This window comes from Odontesthes bonariensis, chromosome 10, assembly GCF_027942865.1.
Source record: "Odontesthes bonariensis isolate fOdoBon6 chromosome 10, fOdoBon6.hap1, whole genome shotgun sequence".
NCBI lineage: Eukaryota > Metazoa > Chordata > Actinopteri > Atheriniformes > Atherinopsidae > Odontesthes > Odontesthes bonariensis.
Genome location: NC_134515.1, coordinates 33,218,430 through 33,236,416, shown reverse-complemented (window position 1 = coordinate 33,236,416; position 17,987 = coordinate 33,218,430). Strand labels below are relative to the sequence as shown.

Sequence of the window (17,987 nt, the reverse complement as noted above, 5' to 3'; positions counted from 1 at the left end):
TTTTTTGTTGTTTAAAAAAAAAAAACACTCAGTTCTGCACCTGCATATTTGTTTGTTCTGTGTGTTACTTTGGCCACTGGAATTTTTCAGGTAAGTAGCCAGATAAGGTAAGGATTATTGTTATAAATAAATGAGTGTTGTTCAGGTAAGTACAGATTGGTGCTTACTGATTATTGTTTACCGTTTCAGTGGTGACATAAATAAATAAATTAATTAATTAATTAAGTGGTTTATCAAACAGCACCCTATAGCCGCTGTTCGCAGCCGTTGGGTTGAGTGTGTGCCGGTTAGGTGCGTTTGCGCGCTGTTGCCGGCCACCAGCTTTTTTCCTGCAACTCGCCATAATGGCCTCGCACCACTGCAGAGTCTGCATGGTTGCGATGAGCACCGCAGACGGGCACAGGGAGTGCCCTACTTGCCTTGGGGCCGCCCACGTGTTGGAGGACGTGGACAACCCCTGCAGTGCAGCAGTTGACCTGCTTAGGGGGGAACGACTTCGCCGTGCCAACCTGGTGTCTGGTCACATGCATGAAGGCAGGGCGGAAGGGCGACGCTCACCCCATCGGTCGGCCCGAAAACATGGGCATAAGCGTACGCGCAAATGCTCAAGGGACCGGCAGCGTGAGTCCCCCCATAGGTCTGACCAGGAAGGGGCCTCCAGAGCTGCGAAGCGCCCTGTTCCAGCTGAGGCAGCAGAGGGCGGCAGTGCGGGGTTAGCCCATATCCTCTCAGCTCTTCAGGGGCTATCAAGGAGGATGGACAGGCTAGAAGGCCATCAAGGCCCGCCATCCCTACCGCCATCCCTACCGCCGGGCCAGGAGGGTCCCCCCTTACGCAGGCCTGAGAGCCATGGTGAGGAGGAGGACTGGGCCGATACAGACGTGCTGTCCCTCCACGCGTCACAGACCTCTGACGCCACAGGTGGAGGCAGCCGTGGTGGTGAACTACACACTGGCTCTAGAGGTGAGCCCACAGTCGTGGGGGAGATACCGGTAAGCCATCTGCTGTCAAGGGTATTGTGTGCCTCTAAAATTCTAGGCCTTCAGCCCCCCACACCAGACCCAGCCCCTTATGGGGGTGTTTGGGAGGGTGTATCTCACGCTAGCCCCCCACCTTCTATTCCCGTGGCGGAGGACTACACCAAGATGCTGAGGACCGCTTGGGGTAAGACCTTGCAGCGGCCCCAGTTTAACCCAGGCTGCCGTCAGTTGGCAATGGCTGTACACCCTGCTGAAACAGGGCTGGGAGACATGCCACCAGTGGAGGCGTCAGTTGCCTCTTGGACGTCACTTGGGCCTGCGCGGGCATCCCCTAATCCACGTTGCCCGCGTAAGGAGTGTGCAAAGACAGACCGCCTGGTCAGTAGGTCTTTTAACGCTTCGGCACGAGCAGCCCGTATGGGCAATGCCCTTGCTATGACGCTGGCGGCTCTGCGTAAGACGCTAGACCCGGCAGACGGAGATGCCATGGCCCTGGTGGAGGCTGCGCTATCTGCTCACTCCCAGCTCACACGGGATGTAGGAGACTCGATGGCCTCGGCAGTGTTGTGCCGTCGTCAGGTGTGGCTTGCGCAAACCTGTCTGCCAGAGGCTATTAAAGCAGAGCTGATTAACCTCCCTGTGGCACCTGGGTGTGTTTTTCATCCAGGATCCCAGGAGGTGCTGGACCGTGCCGAACGTGCCGCAGCATCAAGGGAGGCTGTCCAACGGGTAGGCGTTAAAGCAGCTCCCGGCGTCTACAGAGCAGCAGGGGGTAGGTTCAGGCAACGGCAGCCCGGCCGGCCTCCTCAGGCTAGTATCGCTCAGGGCCAGCGCTTTCAGGCAGTTACCCAGGGGCCAGCCCCACATCCCCAGTTCAGGGGGAGGCGGGGAGCAAAACCAAACAGGGGCAGAAACACAGGCCGGGGCGGTGGCCCGGCGTAGCAGTCAGGGGCTGCCCGTCGGATGCCCTTCCCAGCTGTCTCGGATCTCCTGGGAGGGGATTGTGCCAGACCCTTGGGTCGTGACAATGGTTGCCCACGGGTACCGGCTACAATTTCGACGGCGGCCCCCAGTTTTTTCAGGGGTCAGAATAACAGCTGTAAGAGACCCAATTTTAAAGTCCGTACTCGACAACGAGGTTCGAGAACTACTTTTAAAAGGGGCTATCTCGGAGGTACCACCCAGCGCACAGCGAGCTGGGTTTTATTCCAAATATTTTATTGTGCCCAAAAAGGACGGCGGTCATCGGCCTGTCCTCGACCTCAGGCCCCTAAATCAATACCTCAAGGTGCTGCCATTCAAAATGGTTCACACCGCAGTGGTAATACGATCAATCCAGCAGGGGGAGTGGTTTACGTCTCTGGACCTGAAGGACGCATATTTTCATGTCCCAATCTGCCCAGAACACAGGCCATACCTCCGTTTCGCCTTTCGAGGCAGGGCGTTCCAGTTTCAGGTCCTTCCTTTCGGCCTCTCCCTGGCCCCAAGAGTTTTCAGTCGTGTGGTGTCCGCTGCACTAGCCCCCCTCCAGGCACAGGGTTTGAAGATACTACCGTACTTAGACGATTGGCTCGTTTGCGCCCATTCTCAAGAGCAAGTGGTGCGCGACACGGAGACACTGCTGGCCCACATCCAGTTCCTGGGCTTCGTGGTAAATTGGAAGAAATCCAATTTGCGGCCCCGCCAACAGGCAGAATTCCTGGGTATCCTCCTAGATTCAGCCCACATGAAAGCGTCTCTCACTGGCCGGAGAGTAGACAGCCTAATAGAGGCCCTGAAGTGCTTTCGGCTCGGCGGACTAGTTACCGCCCACAGAGTCCAAAGGTTGCTGGGCTTGATGGCTGCGGCAGCCGTCGTGGTTCCTCTTGGCCTGCTGAGGTCACGTCCCTTCCAATGCTGGTTCAATGCGTTCCGACTCCACCCGAGAGACGACAGGAAGGTCAGGCTGCGTGTTTCTCGGGCTTGCATCCGAGCCCTGCGTCCTTGGAGGAGCAGGGAGTTCCTGCTCAGTGGCGTCCCCCTGGGGGGTCATCCTCACAGGAGACAGGTCATCTCGACAGATGCATCCCTAACGGGCTGGGGGGCTGTCTGGGAAGGACGTTCAGTGTGGGGCATTTGGCAACCTCCATGGACGTCGGAACATATCAATGTTCTCGAACTGAAGGCCATTCACCTTGCGCTACAGCGGTTCCTGCCAACATTGCAGCACAGCCATGTTCTGGTGAGATCGGACAACACCTCTGCGGTGTATCACGTCAACCACCAGGGGGGGACAAAGTCCCAGAAATGCCTCCAAGTGGCGGAGGAGCTCCTAACATGGGCATGGCCACGACTGGCGTCACTGAGGGCTGTGCACGTCCCGGGCGTGGAGAACGGCGCGGCCGACATGCTCTCCAGGACTGGTCCACTCCCGGGAGAATGGAGACTGCACACAGATGTGGTCAACCAGATCTGGATGCGGTACAGGGTTGCGCAAGTGGACCTGTTTGCGTCAGCAGAAACGACCCACTGCCCGGAGTGGTACTCCCTCAGGGGGCAGGGGGGCAGTTTGGGCCTGGATGCTCTATCGAAAGAGTGGCCAATAGGCTTACTGTACGCTTTTCCTCCACTCCCTCTCATCCCTCAGGTTCTACAGAGGATCAAGGAGGGCCAACACACAGTCCTGCTGGTTGCCCCACGTTGGCCAGCGAGACCCTGGTTCTCGGACCTGCTCCAGTTACTGCAGGGTCAGCCATGGCGGTTGCCAAGCAGAGCAGATCTGCTGTCACAAGCAGACGGTAAGGTCTGGCATCCGAACCCAGCCGCCCTGCGCCTTTGGGTTTGGCCGTTGCAGAGCCGGTCGCTGATCGCTTAGGTGAGTCTGTACAGGAGACACTCAACAACGTCAGGGCCCATCTACTCGAGCCAGTTATGCGCTCAGATGGAGAATTTTTTCTGACTGGTGCCGTAGTATGGATATTGAGCCAGCAGCAACTTGCCCTGTGCCTCATGTGTTACGCTTCTTGCAGTCCCAACTGGATCAAGGCAAGGCGGTTAGTACGGTGAAAGTCTATGCTTCAGCCATTTCCGCTTTCCACCAGGGGGCGAACAACGGGCCTCTCGGAAGGCATCCTTTGGTTGGCCAGTTCTTAAAAGGGGCGCGCCAGTTACGTCCAGTTCGTACCCTACGGGCTCCAGGCTGGGACCTTCCGATGGTTTTAACTTCACTCACGGAGGCTCCGTACGAGCCCATTTCGGATTCCGATCCACGCTCTTTGTCTCTCAAGACTGCTTTCCTTCTGGCTCTCTGCTCAGCAAGACGAGTCGGGGAACTGTGTGCCCTCTCTGTCAGTGACGACTGCCTCAGATGGAGGGAAGGCGGCACTGGTGTGTCACTGTGGCCAAATCCAGCCTTTTTACCAAAGGTTATTAACAGGCAGTCCATCAACCATGTTCTGGAGGTGGATCAGTTTCAGCCTGCCTCTGCCTCACAGGCAGAGCAGGAGAAGTTACTCACCTTGTGCCCAGTGAGATCCTTGAGGGCTTATCTGGCCCTTACACAGCCACTGAGGAGAGCACACTCCCAACTGTTTGTCTGCTATGGGGCAGCAAAAAGGGGGTTGCCTCTTTCAAAGCAAAGGCTGTCCCATTGGCTAGTAGAGGTTATTTCCCATGCCTATAAGGCACGGGGGATGCAAGCCCCTCCTGGTATGAGAGCTCATTCTACCAGAAGTATGGCAACGTCCTGGGCTGCCCTCAGGGGAGTACCAGCAGACGATATCTGTGCAGCGGCCTCATGGTCTACGCCATGCACTTTTACTAGGTTTTATAGGGTGGATGTAACTCGCCCAGCTTCGGTCGGCGACGCCGCCCTCATGTCCGTGACCGAGCGAGGTTTTAATAATTAGCTTTTATGTCCTTCGCGACCATTTTGGTATTTGTCATCCCTTTTTAAGACCGTAGTGACGGTCAGAGTGAGGTCGAAACAGATCGTGAGTTACGAATGTAACTACGGATCTGTGAGACCGAGGGATGACCGTCACTATCTTTTGTCGCTCAGAACAGCCTGAGGCGCTCAAGGTAGGAGACTGAACCGGGAGCAATCCCTGCTATTTGTTAACGCAGGTCGTTCTGCTTCCGGAGGTCACGGGCGTGACGTTTTTGACATATGGTTTCGGTGATAGGCAGAACGAAGGTGATCATTCCTTTTTAAGACCGTAGTGACGGTCATCCCTCGGTCTCACAGATCCGTAGTTACATTCGTAACTCACGTTACCTCTCTTTGTGAAACAGGCTATAGTTACCCCTCTTTCTCGGGGTTGAGTTGTGAAACGGAAAACTCAGGGTTTCCCTCATTTCAGGGTTAATCAACTCAGAGTTTTCACTAAACCTGCTTCGTGAAACGGACCTCTGATCTTTAGTTAGAAACCTCAGGCCTCAGGTCAAGCCTCCAACTCTGTTGATTTTTTTCCTTTTTCTCTTATAGGTCTCTTATTAGTGCGTTGATGATGAAAAAAAATATATTAATTTCTGTCAATGAACTTTGGAATCAAATATATCATAAACTTCTTCCTTCTGTATTATGCAGTTGCCTGATCCTTACTCCCTCGCTTGTTTTGAAAACATTTTGAACAGACACACTCAGCTTCAGTGTAGCAAACTCGCACAATCCTTGTTTTCTGCACTTCTCCAGTCCAATTAACAAATATATCTGTCCCTTGTTTTTCTTCTTACCTCGGGACCATTTTCTGCCATCTATTCAAGGTGTTAACTAATACCAACTCTAATGAGCTGGGTTTACATTTTTTCCAGTCGTTGATCAATTTCTGTGACACATTCAAACGCTATACACGTGTCCTTCAGAGTGGATGAAATGGCGCAATGCCCGAATTCTGGAGCCGGTCAAGAAACTTTTACGCTGAACCTCTGTTCTGTGCGCTTGATCGCTGGGGGTTCACCCACTCCACTCATTCGTTTTATTTCAACACTCTGGGTCACACACTAAATACTGTTCCCCCTTTTTATCTATACCAATGCCCCCATTTTGAAACAGAAACCACTTGAGATCTGCGTGATATGAGCAGTAAAATATCAATCAAGCAGGAACCCGCCCCCACAGTTTCAAGGAAAAAAAATAAAAAAATAAAATACTCTTTCCCTGTGTCCTTGTGCCGAAATCTTTAGCCGACCCACCACACATGGGGATTAATGACTCTTCGCGCCCGGAAGTTTTCAATCCGTCCTAACACCTGTCAGGGGGAGAAAACCTTCCGCCCACGGAAATCTCTCAAATTTATTTCAATTAGTCACCCACCCCACGTGGGACATTTAGACCCTTCGTCCCGCGGAGCTCTCGCGTACGGAAACCTCTCAATTTAGAAGACAATTCCCCCCATGGGATAATCATTTATAAAATTAATTTATTTTGTCTTTTATTTGTTCGAATTAACCTATCTGGACACTTATTTACTTTCCCTGAATGTGAGACTATGTGTTTATACTTTACATATCAGCATAGGGACCTAAAAAGACTCAACAACCTGATAAAGAAGGCTGGTTCTGTTCTGGGGACGGCTGTGGAACCTCTGGAGACAATAATGCAAAGAAGGATTTTGCATAAAATCAAGAGAATTATGGACAACCCTGAACATCCTCTCAATGAGACTGTTATCGGAAAACAGAGTCTCTTCAGTCAAAGGCTTCTTCAGTTTGGATGCAAAACTGACCGCTACAGGAAATCTTTCCTGCCCACAGCCATCAGCATCTATAATAACTCCTTGATTTAATTGAGCTACATCAACATTTAATTTCCCTCTGGGATAAATAAAGTATTTTTGAATTGAATTCAATGAGACCAACAGACAGTAAATTCATACTAGGATTTTTAATGATCAGAGGACATCTTAATTCAGACAAATTAATTTAGCTTGAGCAATGTGCAGAAATTTCACATATTTATTCAAGAGGTTTTCTGCTCACCTGATGTTCGGGCCTCAAATTGTCTGAAAAAAGGGTCCCCCTCGATCACCTCCAGCAGTCCTCCCTCGGACCGTCCTTAGAATCTGCCATCCGGGTACACGGCACCATTTGTTAGATCGATTCTTTCACTGGCAGCTCAAGAACAAGCCGGAGGAATCTCAAGTAAAATAAAGTGTTTATTGGTGGTCACATGTCAAAGCATATCAGCGCTGGGCTCAGTGGAACAGAGCTCCCGCAGGAAATCCGTCAGACTGAGCGTCGATTTCCGGGTATCATTTGCATTTATAGCCTCATAGGTTGGACTCACACTCGGCCGAGTATGATTGGACATGAGTAGGTTCAACATGCTTCATCATATTCTCTGGATCAGCCAAACAATGTGTGTGTGTGAATCTGCCCTTGCTTTCCCAGGCTTTCACAATTGTTTTGTCTTCCCATTCCTGCATGGAAAAGTACAGAGTACAGAGACTATTTCATTTATAATGTCTAAGAACAAAGCCAATTCTAACAATGAGAAACCATCAGGTTCACATGTGTTTCATATAAAATCAGCCTCAGTTTCTAACTGAGTCGTTACAAACACATATCTGGCACCACCTCGTGTCTGTCTTCCTCCATGTTGCAGCCAGTGAGCCAGGCTGTAACACGAGTTTTAGGGAGGATGCAAGAAGTTTAGGAGGGTTTAATATTCTGCAGATTTTAAAGCTTCAGTGATTACTGATCAAATTAATACTTTTTTGCGTTTATACCATCTTTTACTATATTTTGTTTTTCTGTTATCACCATAGTTTTCATATAAAATTCTGATTCTAGCAAACCACACTACAACATTGTATTGCACGTCTAAGTGTCGATTGCTTCTCCCTGGTTACCCAGATGTTGAGTCTGGTTCTTTTTCCACTGAATTTTTTTACATTGATTTTTTTTTAGAAATTGATTTTTTTTTTAACACTGAATTTTTTGAGACATTGAGAAAAAAAAAAGAAAAACTACAGGACAAGCTCATGCTGCTGAGGTGCTGTCTGTCTAGGTGACAGCAAGAAGAGAGCCACCAGACTGCAATTGAGGCAGCTATTCCAAGGGGTAGAGCACATTGGGCCCAGAGTGTTGTAAAAAGCCTTTTTATAAGGCCCAGGTGTGGCCCATCGCACTAACGACCCTGCTGCTGACAGATGGAGAAAAGCAGCAGCAGCAACAAAAAGAGCTGAGCTGGTGCAAGGAGGAGGGGTAATCACTTGTCATAAAAAACAAATAAACAAGGAGATAATTTCAGTTTCTTCAAGGTGAGCCAGAGAACTGCAACAATCCCTGCTAGGACGTTACATAATAGCCAACAGCCAATTGCATGAAGCTGAACTAAAGCTTCATGCAATTGGCATGAAGCTTGGCATGAAGCCTCACAGGTGTGAGGTTATGCAACAGTTATTTCTTGTTATTTACACATGGCATCAATAAAGTGCACGGGTTTGTGATGGCAAGAAATGGTCCAGGCTCAACTGAGGTGGTAGATCCCGTCTCTGCCAACTCCAAGGCTTAGGTCTCCCTGAATGCCTTGTGGTGCAAAGGAACCTCACCTCTGCTTCTGTCATGTTCTTTGTGCAAGATGCATTCACAAAAGCAATGTCCATGAAGTGGTAGAAGAAAGTCTACTTCTGTGTTTTGTGCAAGACCTTGAAGTATCTTATCATGCCATCTGATAGGTCAACTCCCCCCATGTACCTTGGAAAAACAAAAAAGGAAAAATTATATCAAAATATGTCCTGCACACAAATTATTACATTTCAAAAGGCAGAGCCACCCCCCACCCCCATCCCCCGTTCTCCCTCGACCACGTGCTTTTTACCTTTTCCAGAGGGGGGATTGGGCTCCTCTAAAATTTTGTTTTGTTCCACTATGTTTTTAGAGAAAGTAGCATGTGGGACCCCCTCCTCTGAATTATCTTCAGACGTTCTGTTATGTAAAACAAAGAAAAAAACAAAGAAATGTGTTTTAGAATACAAGAAAGACTGAGCTGTGTATATAATAATTGACACTACTTCTAGCTCTTTTTCGATGTTTGCTTTATTGATGAGAATGCTGCTGAGTGATAACGCTGAGCCCACAATTTCCTTCGGGAACAATAAAGTATCTAACTATAAAGTATCTCTCTATCCATCTATCTATAACTATAATAATATGAAGTAAAATAACAATGAAATATAAATAATACTCACTTGTCGACAGCAAGTTTCCCTCTTCAGATGCTTCGTCCAGTCATTATTACTGTCCCCGTCTGACGTCAGATGTATCACTGTCCCGGTGTAAACAAACCTCCGCGGCTTCCTCCTTACTGTTTTTTGTATTTTGTTTTTAGGTCCGTTTAGCCATATTGTAGAAAAATAAACAAATAAACTGCAGAATTTGAAATTACGCACGACGATACGTAATTTGCAACTCAAAAAGCTAGACTACTTCCCTGTGACGCTTTTTACGCGTTACATTTTCCATATATGGAAGAAGAGACCACCCCTCAACCGATTTTTTTTCAGAATTTCATTAGCTATTCAATGCGCCACTTCAAAGTAAAATCCACCGAAACTGGTTCAAGCCGCACACATAAGAGTAGGGGCAGATACTTTTGACGTGTCAGTGAGTAATTGACTATTGTTTCCCAGCAGACAGGAATCATCTATTGGAACAAGTAAGATGTCATTCAAAAGTTAAAAGACCAGAGCTGTTTCGGTATCACGTTGGGGCTAATACATGCATGCTAACTGAAGTTATGATCAAGAATATGCGGAAAAATATGCTTCTGATGGAAATTCTGAAAGTTTGCTGCCGCAGACTTTGTGTCTTTGTGGGCGAAAGACTTGTTGTAGACTATCTATTTTACTTGAGCACATTTACTGGACCCTTGCCAACGTATCAGGACCGTTTTTGTTGGAGTTGTATCTTTTCTTAGAATACTGTGAGGCTTTATAGGTGACTTTGACACTTTTTTGTATTTGCGACTGGTTTTCCATAAGTGTTTATTGTGTCCACAGATCTGATTGTATCTTGGATTGCCATACATCATTGGAATTGCAAGACCCTTAGCTTTCCAACGGTATATAACATATGTAGGTACATATAAAGGGGGGCTGAGGAAAACCCCAGATTTGCCCTGAAGTATGCAATGTCCCGTAGGCGGGACATAAAAACGTTAAGGGGTTAAGTAAACAATAAAAGTCTTTACCAGAATTTGGTGCCAAACATTGTGAATGTTTAGGTGAATGAGAGCACATTTAGAAGCATTTTATTCAATGCAGAAAAAGTTCAAAGGCCCTACATAAGTGCAGACCATTTACAAATTAATTTCAAATAAAAAAAGGTTATTTCTGCCTGAAGCTTTTAAACAACTCCATCAAATTAAGTAAATAGTAAAAGTCTTTACCAGAATTTGGCGCCAAACATTGTGAAAAGTTATAATGCTTTCTATCAGAGTGTTTCAAAAGTATCACAAGAAAAGCAAGTACATTCTGACTCTCCCACACTTTGGCAACTGCAGCTTTATGCCATGCTATCAGCTAACCATTTAATTTATAAGTGCATCTCTGGAGAGCTGTGGCATATCGAATACTGTTTATCAAACATTTGTGGTCTTTGTAAAATTTGACTCTCCCTATTCAAAACATTAAATGATAAATGGATGTATAGCGCTTTTCTAGTCTAACTGACCACTCAAAGCACTACTAACACTACATGCCTTATTCACCCATACTCATACAGCACATTTTAGTCTGTGCATAACTACATGCTTCCTATCCATTCACACACCGATGGATGCATCAGTAGGCAACCTGGGGTTCAGTGTCTTGCCCAAAGACACTTTGACATGTGGCTGGAGTCAAACCACTGACCTTCCAATTGGTGGGCGACTGCTCTTCCTCCGGAGCTACAACCACCCCATTATTGGAGTTGTTATTGGAAATGTATTAGAATATTTACTTTTGCCAATAATATACAAGGAATCAGGTCTGTGATGATTTTTTCAAGATTTCCAGAAACCTAATCAGCCATGAATGTGCAAAATAATATAATTATATATTAAATTGCACATTCGTGCAACAGCTCCTCAATATTGTTTCATAAGATTTATTTTTGTGTTTATAAGAGCATTTAAGTATGTTTTAAATTTTGCCAGTGGGAGCTGATATGAAAAAAAAGTGACCAACTCGTCCAATTTTCCCCTGCCTTAAGTTGGAAACAATCTCAGCTCAAGTGTTCACACTGTGTACTATGCTAGGAAGTAGTTGTCCCAATGAATGGAGGCCTTGTTCCATATTTATTTGTTCTGATTTATTAATAGTAACTGAAGCTAGAAATGGATGTGCTGTTGGTTTAGGTGTGTCAACAAATTCAGGAGGATATTTTGACTCTATGTTGCTCCAATCACACTCTCTGAACCAAGGGTCGGCCCAAAAAGTGACCAGATCCAGAGGCAATAAGATAGAAAGTCAGGTTTATGTGTTTAGGAATAGGTGAATTTGAAGGTCTGAGAGGGGGCAAGCAGTACAGTGCTTTGAGCTAAATATGAACATCATCGTGCCATCATACTAACAAGGTTGCTAACTTTTGTATGAGGCAGCATTTGTTTTTCAAGGCTTAAATTTTTTAAAATGATGACTGTAATATGTCCATAGATTTATACAAAGTATGGCTGATTCAGATGAGAAGTTATTAATTTGGTGAGTATCATGTTGGAATTTGTAGTTTTCTAGTAAACTTGACAATACTTCAGCAGATAATTTCTTTCAAGTTTTATGTCTATCCCTTGATAAGACAGGAGGAAAAGTTAGGATCATCCATCCACCATGAAGATGCTTGGTTCTTCAGTAATTATTACTCATCATTAGGATTCATCATCTCGGGATCATGAAAGTCTGCAAAAACATTCAAGGAAATCCATCCAACAGCAGTCATATATGCATCTGGAAATAAATTCCATGTACTTACTTCATATATCCTTTCTGATGATATAACCCTCATACCCTTCTGAGGAATGCCTCAGGATCCCCCAGAACAAGCTGGATAGTGTCGCTGGGGAGAGGGATGTCTGGTTTGGAAGGACGGATGGGTGGATGGATAGAAAAATCCATGTAACTATCGAGGAAGAAAGGAGGAGATCATTCAAAATGAATGGGTGTGAATGGGTGTCTGGAGGAGGTGTTGACACAGCAGTGACCTCGGCCCTGTATACGTCAGGAGATGACCTTTGGTCACAATGATGTCCTTATTGCCTGCTCTGTTCCTGTGGCAACACTGTGGCTCTTTCACACATCCAACTGGAATGCCTGGAATCTAGGTGTAATTATTTGGGATAACATTTTGGCAGCAGTGTGAGAAATCCATGTTGGAAGAGTCCATGCAGTGCATGTGTATGTGTCTTCCACTACCATCTCACATCTGGTCCACGTCTTGACACATTAATTATATCATCATATCAAATCATACATCAAAATTCCTTTTTGTTGTTATGGTTTGCATTTTGTGGTATTCACTTCTGTCCTAGGACATTTTCAGACTTTTAGTGTGTGGAATTTTGGTAATTGCTGTATTTAGTCTAGCAGAAGGGCAAGGCAGAATTAAACCATGTCTCAGTTTTTTTATTTTAGATATATTTAGACTGTATATAAAAAGTTGTATGTAACATCATATAATACTGTAGCTGTGCACCTGTGTTATTTCATCTGCAGTTTACCAAATGTCTTGAAATTTAAAAAATATTTTATCTGTTTAAGCATTTAAACCACTTCAACGTGCCTTTTTCTTTTCAATTAAGATTTTATGAATAAGTTGTTGCAGTGTCAGGTCAGTCTTGATTTCTACAAATATCCTGGGTGACAAAAAGTTAATTCAGCTTTCACATCCCTCCAGAGGTTATTTAGCTATGCTATTTGATTTCAAAGTCAGTATCAATGACAGAAAATATTATCTCTAGTGCAGACCTGATGAGAAAAAAGAGAATATCGGAGAAAGTTGTAGAAAGATGGACGGACAGCAGACAGAACAGTGGGGCAAATTGTTTTCTGGAGAATAGGCAATGATTATAGCTTTACTGGAAGAATGACGTAGTATAACTCAGTACAGTCAATATCATGAGTAAACTGCAACTTGCATGCTCGTCTCTGTTTGTGACTACCAGCAGTCATGCATAATCCACATAATGCAGTTAAGAGGAAACCTGGAGACAATGGCAGAGTCCTTGTGGTGTCAAAACCTCAGACAGCAAATGCCAGGTGTACTCGTAGTTGCACCGCAGTTTAAGGAGTGTGTCAAATTTTGTCTTGGAAGAAGATTTGAGTATTATTAGTGTCACACTTATATCAGTCATAGCCAGTTGGCACCACACAGACCCACAGACTGGCAGACTGGAATGTTGTCTGGGTTTGCTGAGATCCAAGTGTAGAAAATCCAAGGAGAAGAAAACAAATTTTCACAAAAAAAGAAGAAAGTTAACAAGTGACTGTGATCACTTTCCACAAACAATCAGGGTATCAGTTGCAGATTAACTGTAGAATAAAACAAGACTGTCCTCTGTGGTGGAAATTTTAGTAAGGCACAGAGTCAGTTATTTTCTTCTGGGGAGATAAAAGGCATTTATAATGATATCTTGCAAGAGAGAACAGCACAGTACAAAATACAGAGTTGTTCTGACCATTGAGGCAAAGACACTTAATTTATATTGCCCATTGTCACATCATCACTCATTGGGTATCTTTGTATCTTTCTTCTACCTTTCCTCCCCCAACTATAGTTGAAGTTACCCAGATCTGTGTCGTAAAACCCAGCTTCATCCCTGTCCCCCTTACAGTGCAGCTATCTAGATCTCTATCTATTCTAACAAGTCCACTGTTGTAAAACAGGAATTAAAAGAAAACAGGACAGGGTGGTATCCTGCAATGAGGTCATTTGCAGGTTATACACAGTATCACACAGTAATACTCAATACAATGTATATAAGAATGAACTTTCCTTTACACCTCCTTCCAAAAACAACTTCACAGGTCACTTGTTCATACAGGCAGTGTCGACCTATAATTACGCTCAAAGAATATAGAATATAACCTCTCTTTTAGAGTACTCCAGCTTCCTCCCCAGTCCAAAAACATGTGTTAGGTTATTGCTGATTCTAAACTGGCCATAGATGTGAGTGTTAGAGTGCATGGTTGTTTGTCTCTGTGTGGCCCTGTGATGGACTTGCGATCCGTCCAGGATGTAACGGTTACCCAAGCAAGTAATGTTAGTCCATAAACCTAATTGGGGAGTGACAGACAGTAGACACAACTTGTCGCCGTTTCGATATGTCACCAAGATAACCAGCAATATGGTTTCTAATGAGGTGAAAGTGGCATTGTAAGAAGAAAGCATTTTAGCCCTAACCAATTAGTTTTGATTTCAACCCCTAACAAAGTAATGTTAGTTTGAGTTTGTAGAATATGGCGTGCTCTTATCCCAATTGTTTGTAGGCTTCTTGGGTTTGGGTGCTCTTTAGTCCAAGGTATTGTACATCCAAGTTAAAAAAAATGAGAAAAAAAGAAATTCTCTGTCAACAGGAGGCTACCTCATGCGAGACATCACGTCACATGACATTTCAAAATTCCAACCTGTTAGTAAGCTAGGCTTTGCTGTTGCATACAACTTCATTTCACTTTCGAAAGAAATACTGGACTATGTTTGTAAAAAAAACGGCAACGAAATTGTGAATTTCCAGAGTGTGTTAAGCCTGATTCTTACCCGGCGCAACCGCGCAACTGTTCTGGCTCGAGAACCATTAATGACGTCATCGAAAGCGCCAGCCCCTTCACAGTTCCTTCAGCTCATAAGTGCAGTTGCGCCGAGTATGCGTCACATTTGCAGTTCTCTCCAGACCAGCGGGCGTCACTGTTGAGGAAACAAGCTGAAGAACCGGACGAAGAAAAGCATACGAAGAAAGCATACACAATGCCACCTGTGGTGTCACGTCAGCAGAGGCTGGCACATCTGATGCGGAATGAATTTACTCTGGGTGTAGAACAGTATATGTATCTCAGAGCTAAGCGGCTGCGGCAAAAACAGAAGAGAAGGTGGAATGTTCGTCCTTTGCAACAAGACGAACTTTGTCAAACGTTGTCAAACGTTGTCAAACGTTGTCCTTTGGGACAACGTTGTCCCAGTGTAACTTCATAGACGTGTCGTACAGATGTTTGTAGAGGCGCACCCTCTCGGTCACCGCGGTCCCTGCAGTGTTCATGTTTCCTTTCTCTTGGTCAGCTGTTTCCGGTTGAGCTTGCGCAAAGTCAGAAAAAAAGTTGTGTGCGCGCCCTTGCGACGCGCGAGGATTTTTTAGCTTGCGACGGGGGGCGTGGCGGAATTTTGGGTCACGTGACCGTTTGCGCCATTTGCGACCAGCTAGTAAGAATGGGTCAAAGCGAGGTTGCGCCGAGTAAGAATCAGGCTTTACTCCACACTCGGCAATCAACTCCTACGGACTCACGTGACGTGATGTCTCGCGTGAGGTAGCCTCCTGTTGACGGAAGAGGCTCTGATTCAGCAGCAGAGAAGAAAGGTACTGGCTTGATTAAATTAATTCTGGACTCTATATCCGACCACATGAAGACCTCGGGACACTTCGGTTTGGCTTTAGAGACCCTCTACTCACTACCACGTAAGTGTTATGTTGTTTGGAGCTGTAGAAGAGGTATAAAAATAGCGTTTTGTAGCGGCGATATGATATGCCCCCGTCACTTCCAGGCTAACGACTTTTGGCTAAAAACGATCAAATCGAAATTCTCAAAACACATCCGAATGACATGATTTTGATGTCAACTCAACGTATGTACTCCCAATCATCCCGTAAATTGATCTAAAGTACATTTTACTCCGGATTATCCCTTTAACTTAATGTACTGCAAAATTATCATTTTGGCCCTCGGCCCTCCCCTCACGTTCAATTTTGGCCCTCCATTGGGAAGTATTTGGGCACCCCTGCTCTAGACGGACCATTCTTTGTTACAGCGTCATTCGAAGTTGGAAGTTGGAAAGCAACAACGAAACGTCTCCTTCGGCAAATCGTACACTGTAAGTAAACTGTTAAAACTGTTAATATGTGCTTGTTTATGCAGATGGGAAGCGGGTGAATCTGTCTCTACGATTTAACTTTTAACTTTGTAATATAGCATAGCGATATAGCATACCATAGCGATATAGCATATATAGCATATAGCATAACAATCGTGGTTAGCTAGCTCACATAGCATATTGCCGGTAGGTAATGTAGATTTGGGTTAACCCTGGTAGTTTTGGTCACTATATCATTCACTCATCACTCATTCATCTTAGTTGATTATACAAAGGTTATTTTTTTTACTCTTAAAGGAGCCATGGCATGAAATTTTCACTTTTTAAGGTTGTTTAACATTTATATGAGTTCCCCTAGCCTGCCTGCGGTCCCCCAGTGGCTAAAAATGACAATAGACCTAAACCATGCACTGGAAATTATTCTCCGCCTTTGGTAATGTGACCATGCAGGTGGCCTGATCGGGAAAGCTGCCTCATGTGACGTAGCGCCTCATGTGACGTCGAGGTTATTTCCCCCCAGAGCCCATATATGGCTATGCCAAAACCGCCTTGCCCCCCCACAGCTCTTTGGCCAGCTCATTGCTCTGTACATGGATGTACAATGGATGTAAAAAATCTGTTTAGAGCTCCTGCATCAGAACCTCTAAAGAGCCAGTGGACAGATTTTGTTTTTTCTGGGAAAGTGACGACAGAACCTAAGAGATTTGTGTATGTGTGCGCCAATCATTTCACCGACGAATGTTTCCAGAACTTGGGCCAATACCGAGCTGGCCATGCCGAACGTCTGAAAATTAACCCTGGATCAGTACCAACTCTCTTTGGCCCAACTATAGACCTCGAACAAGTAAGTAATTTAACGCTCTATAATTGTGTTGCTTTCCTGTATGTACAGTATAGTTACATAGCTTGTTACCACAAGAAAGTGTTTGTATCGTTAGCTATGCAGGTGATAGCATCAGGTATGTGTGTGTCATGTTAGCAAGCTCTTATCTCTGCCAACTGGACTGTTGGAGGTGTTTGCATGCCCATGAGATGGTTAGCTCGCTCATTTTAGACCAAAACCCCCTACTTCAAGCTTCCTGAAGAACAATGAATCCGCAAATTCAGTGCATTTCATCAGGATAATGATTCATTCATGGTTCCAGAGTCAAAACGGTCAGTCTGTCTGTGTCGTTAGCTCTGCAGCTAATAGCTCAGTCACTGTCGCTAATGTAACGGTAAATAGCATGAGGTATGCGAGTGGACACCTCATTTACTGTAATGCGAGTTTTGTTGTTTTGATAGCCGTCCTGCTGTTGGTGTTATGGCGCGCACGATATCTGCCTTTCCCCTGATTGAAATGACTAGCGCTACGTGCATCTTTCCAAACCAGAGCAATCAGATGAGAATGTCAAAATCCTCACTCCTGCTTTCCCCTTCACGCACGCCTTTTTTGTCGTCTTGCTGTGTCTTGTGTAGCACTTGCTTGATGTTTGACTGTGTTACGAAAGTTGTTCACTAACTAGTTCGTCATATTGTCAAAGTAAGCATTTCAACAGGTTTTGCTAGTTTTAGTCGCTAGCATCTTTGCCCCGCCTTTCTCCTCCTAATTTGCATTTAAAGCTGCAGACCCTAAACAGCTCATTCTGAGGATCCTAAGGCTCATTTTTGGGACTGGCTTTAATTCTGCACCAAGGCAGAATTTTGGGGAAAAAAACTCAGATACAGTATTAGGGGACCATTAAAGCCTATAAAAATATATAAAAGCCTACATTTATTTTCATGCCATGGCACCTTTAAGGGGTGGCGCAGGTGCCTGCACCTATGTATATGGGAGTGCGCCTCTCTGGCTGCACTTCCGTCTCCGCCATTGATTGTTGGCGTGTCTGTGTGTAGAGCCTCCCTCATTCAGGTAAAGTACTTTTGTCAGTCCTCCATTGTGCATGGGTTCATTGAATTTATGATCTCTATTTTGCACAGGAGCGTTACCAG

General features: G+C 45.4%; 1 protein-coding gene across 1 annotated transcript; it reads left to right on the top strand.

The window, feature by feature from the left end:
* Nucleotides 1-344: 344 nt before the first annotated feature.
* Nucleotides 345-3,834, top strand: LOC142390425 (uncharacterized). Its single transcript, XM_075475840.1, has 2 exons — nt 345-1,677; nt 1,742-3,834. The coding sequence occupies exons 1-2, from the start codon at nt 345-347 to the stop codon at nt 3,832-3,834; spliced, it is 3,426 nt and encodes a 1,141-aa protein (XP_075331955.1).
* Nucleotides 3,835-17,987: the final 14,153 nt, after the last annotated feature.

Coding starts and splice junctions, on each gene's coding strand:
- LOC142390425 (XM_075475840.1), top strand. CDS start 345: ATGGCCTCGCACCACTGCAGAGTCTGCATGGTTGCGATGAGCACCGCA. Junction 1,678..1,741: donor GGTGCTGGACCGTGCCGAAC/GTGCCGCAGCAT, acceptor CGGCGTCTACAG/AGCAGCAGGGGGTAGGTTCA.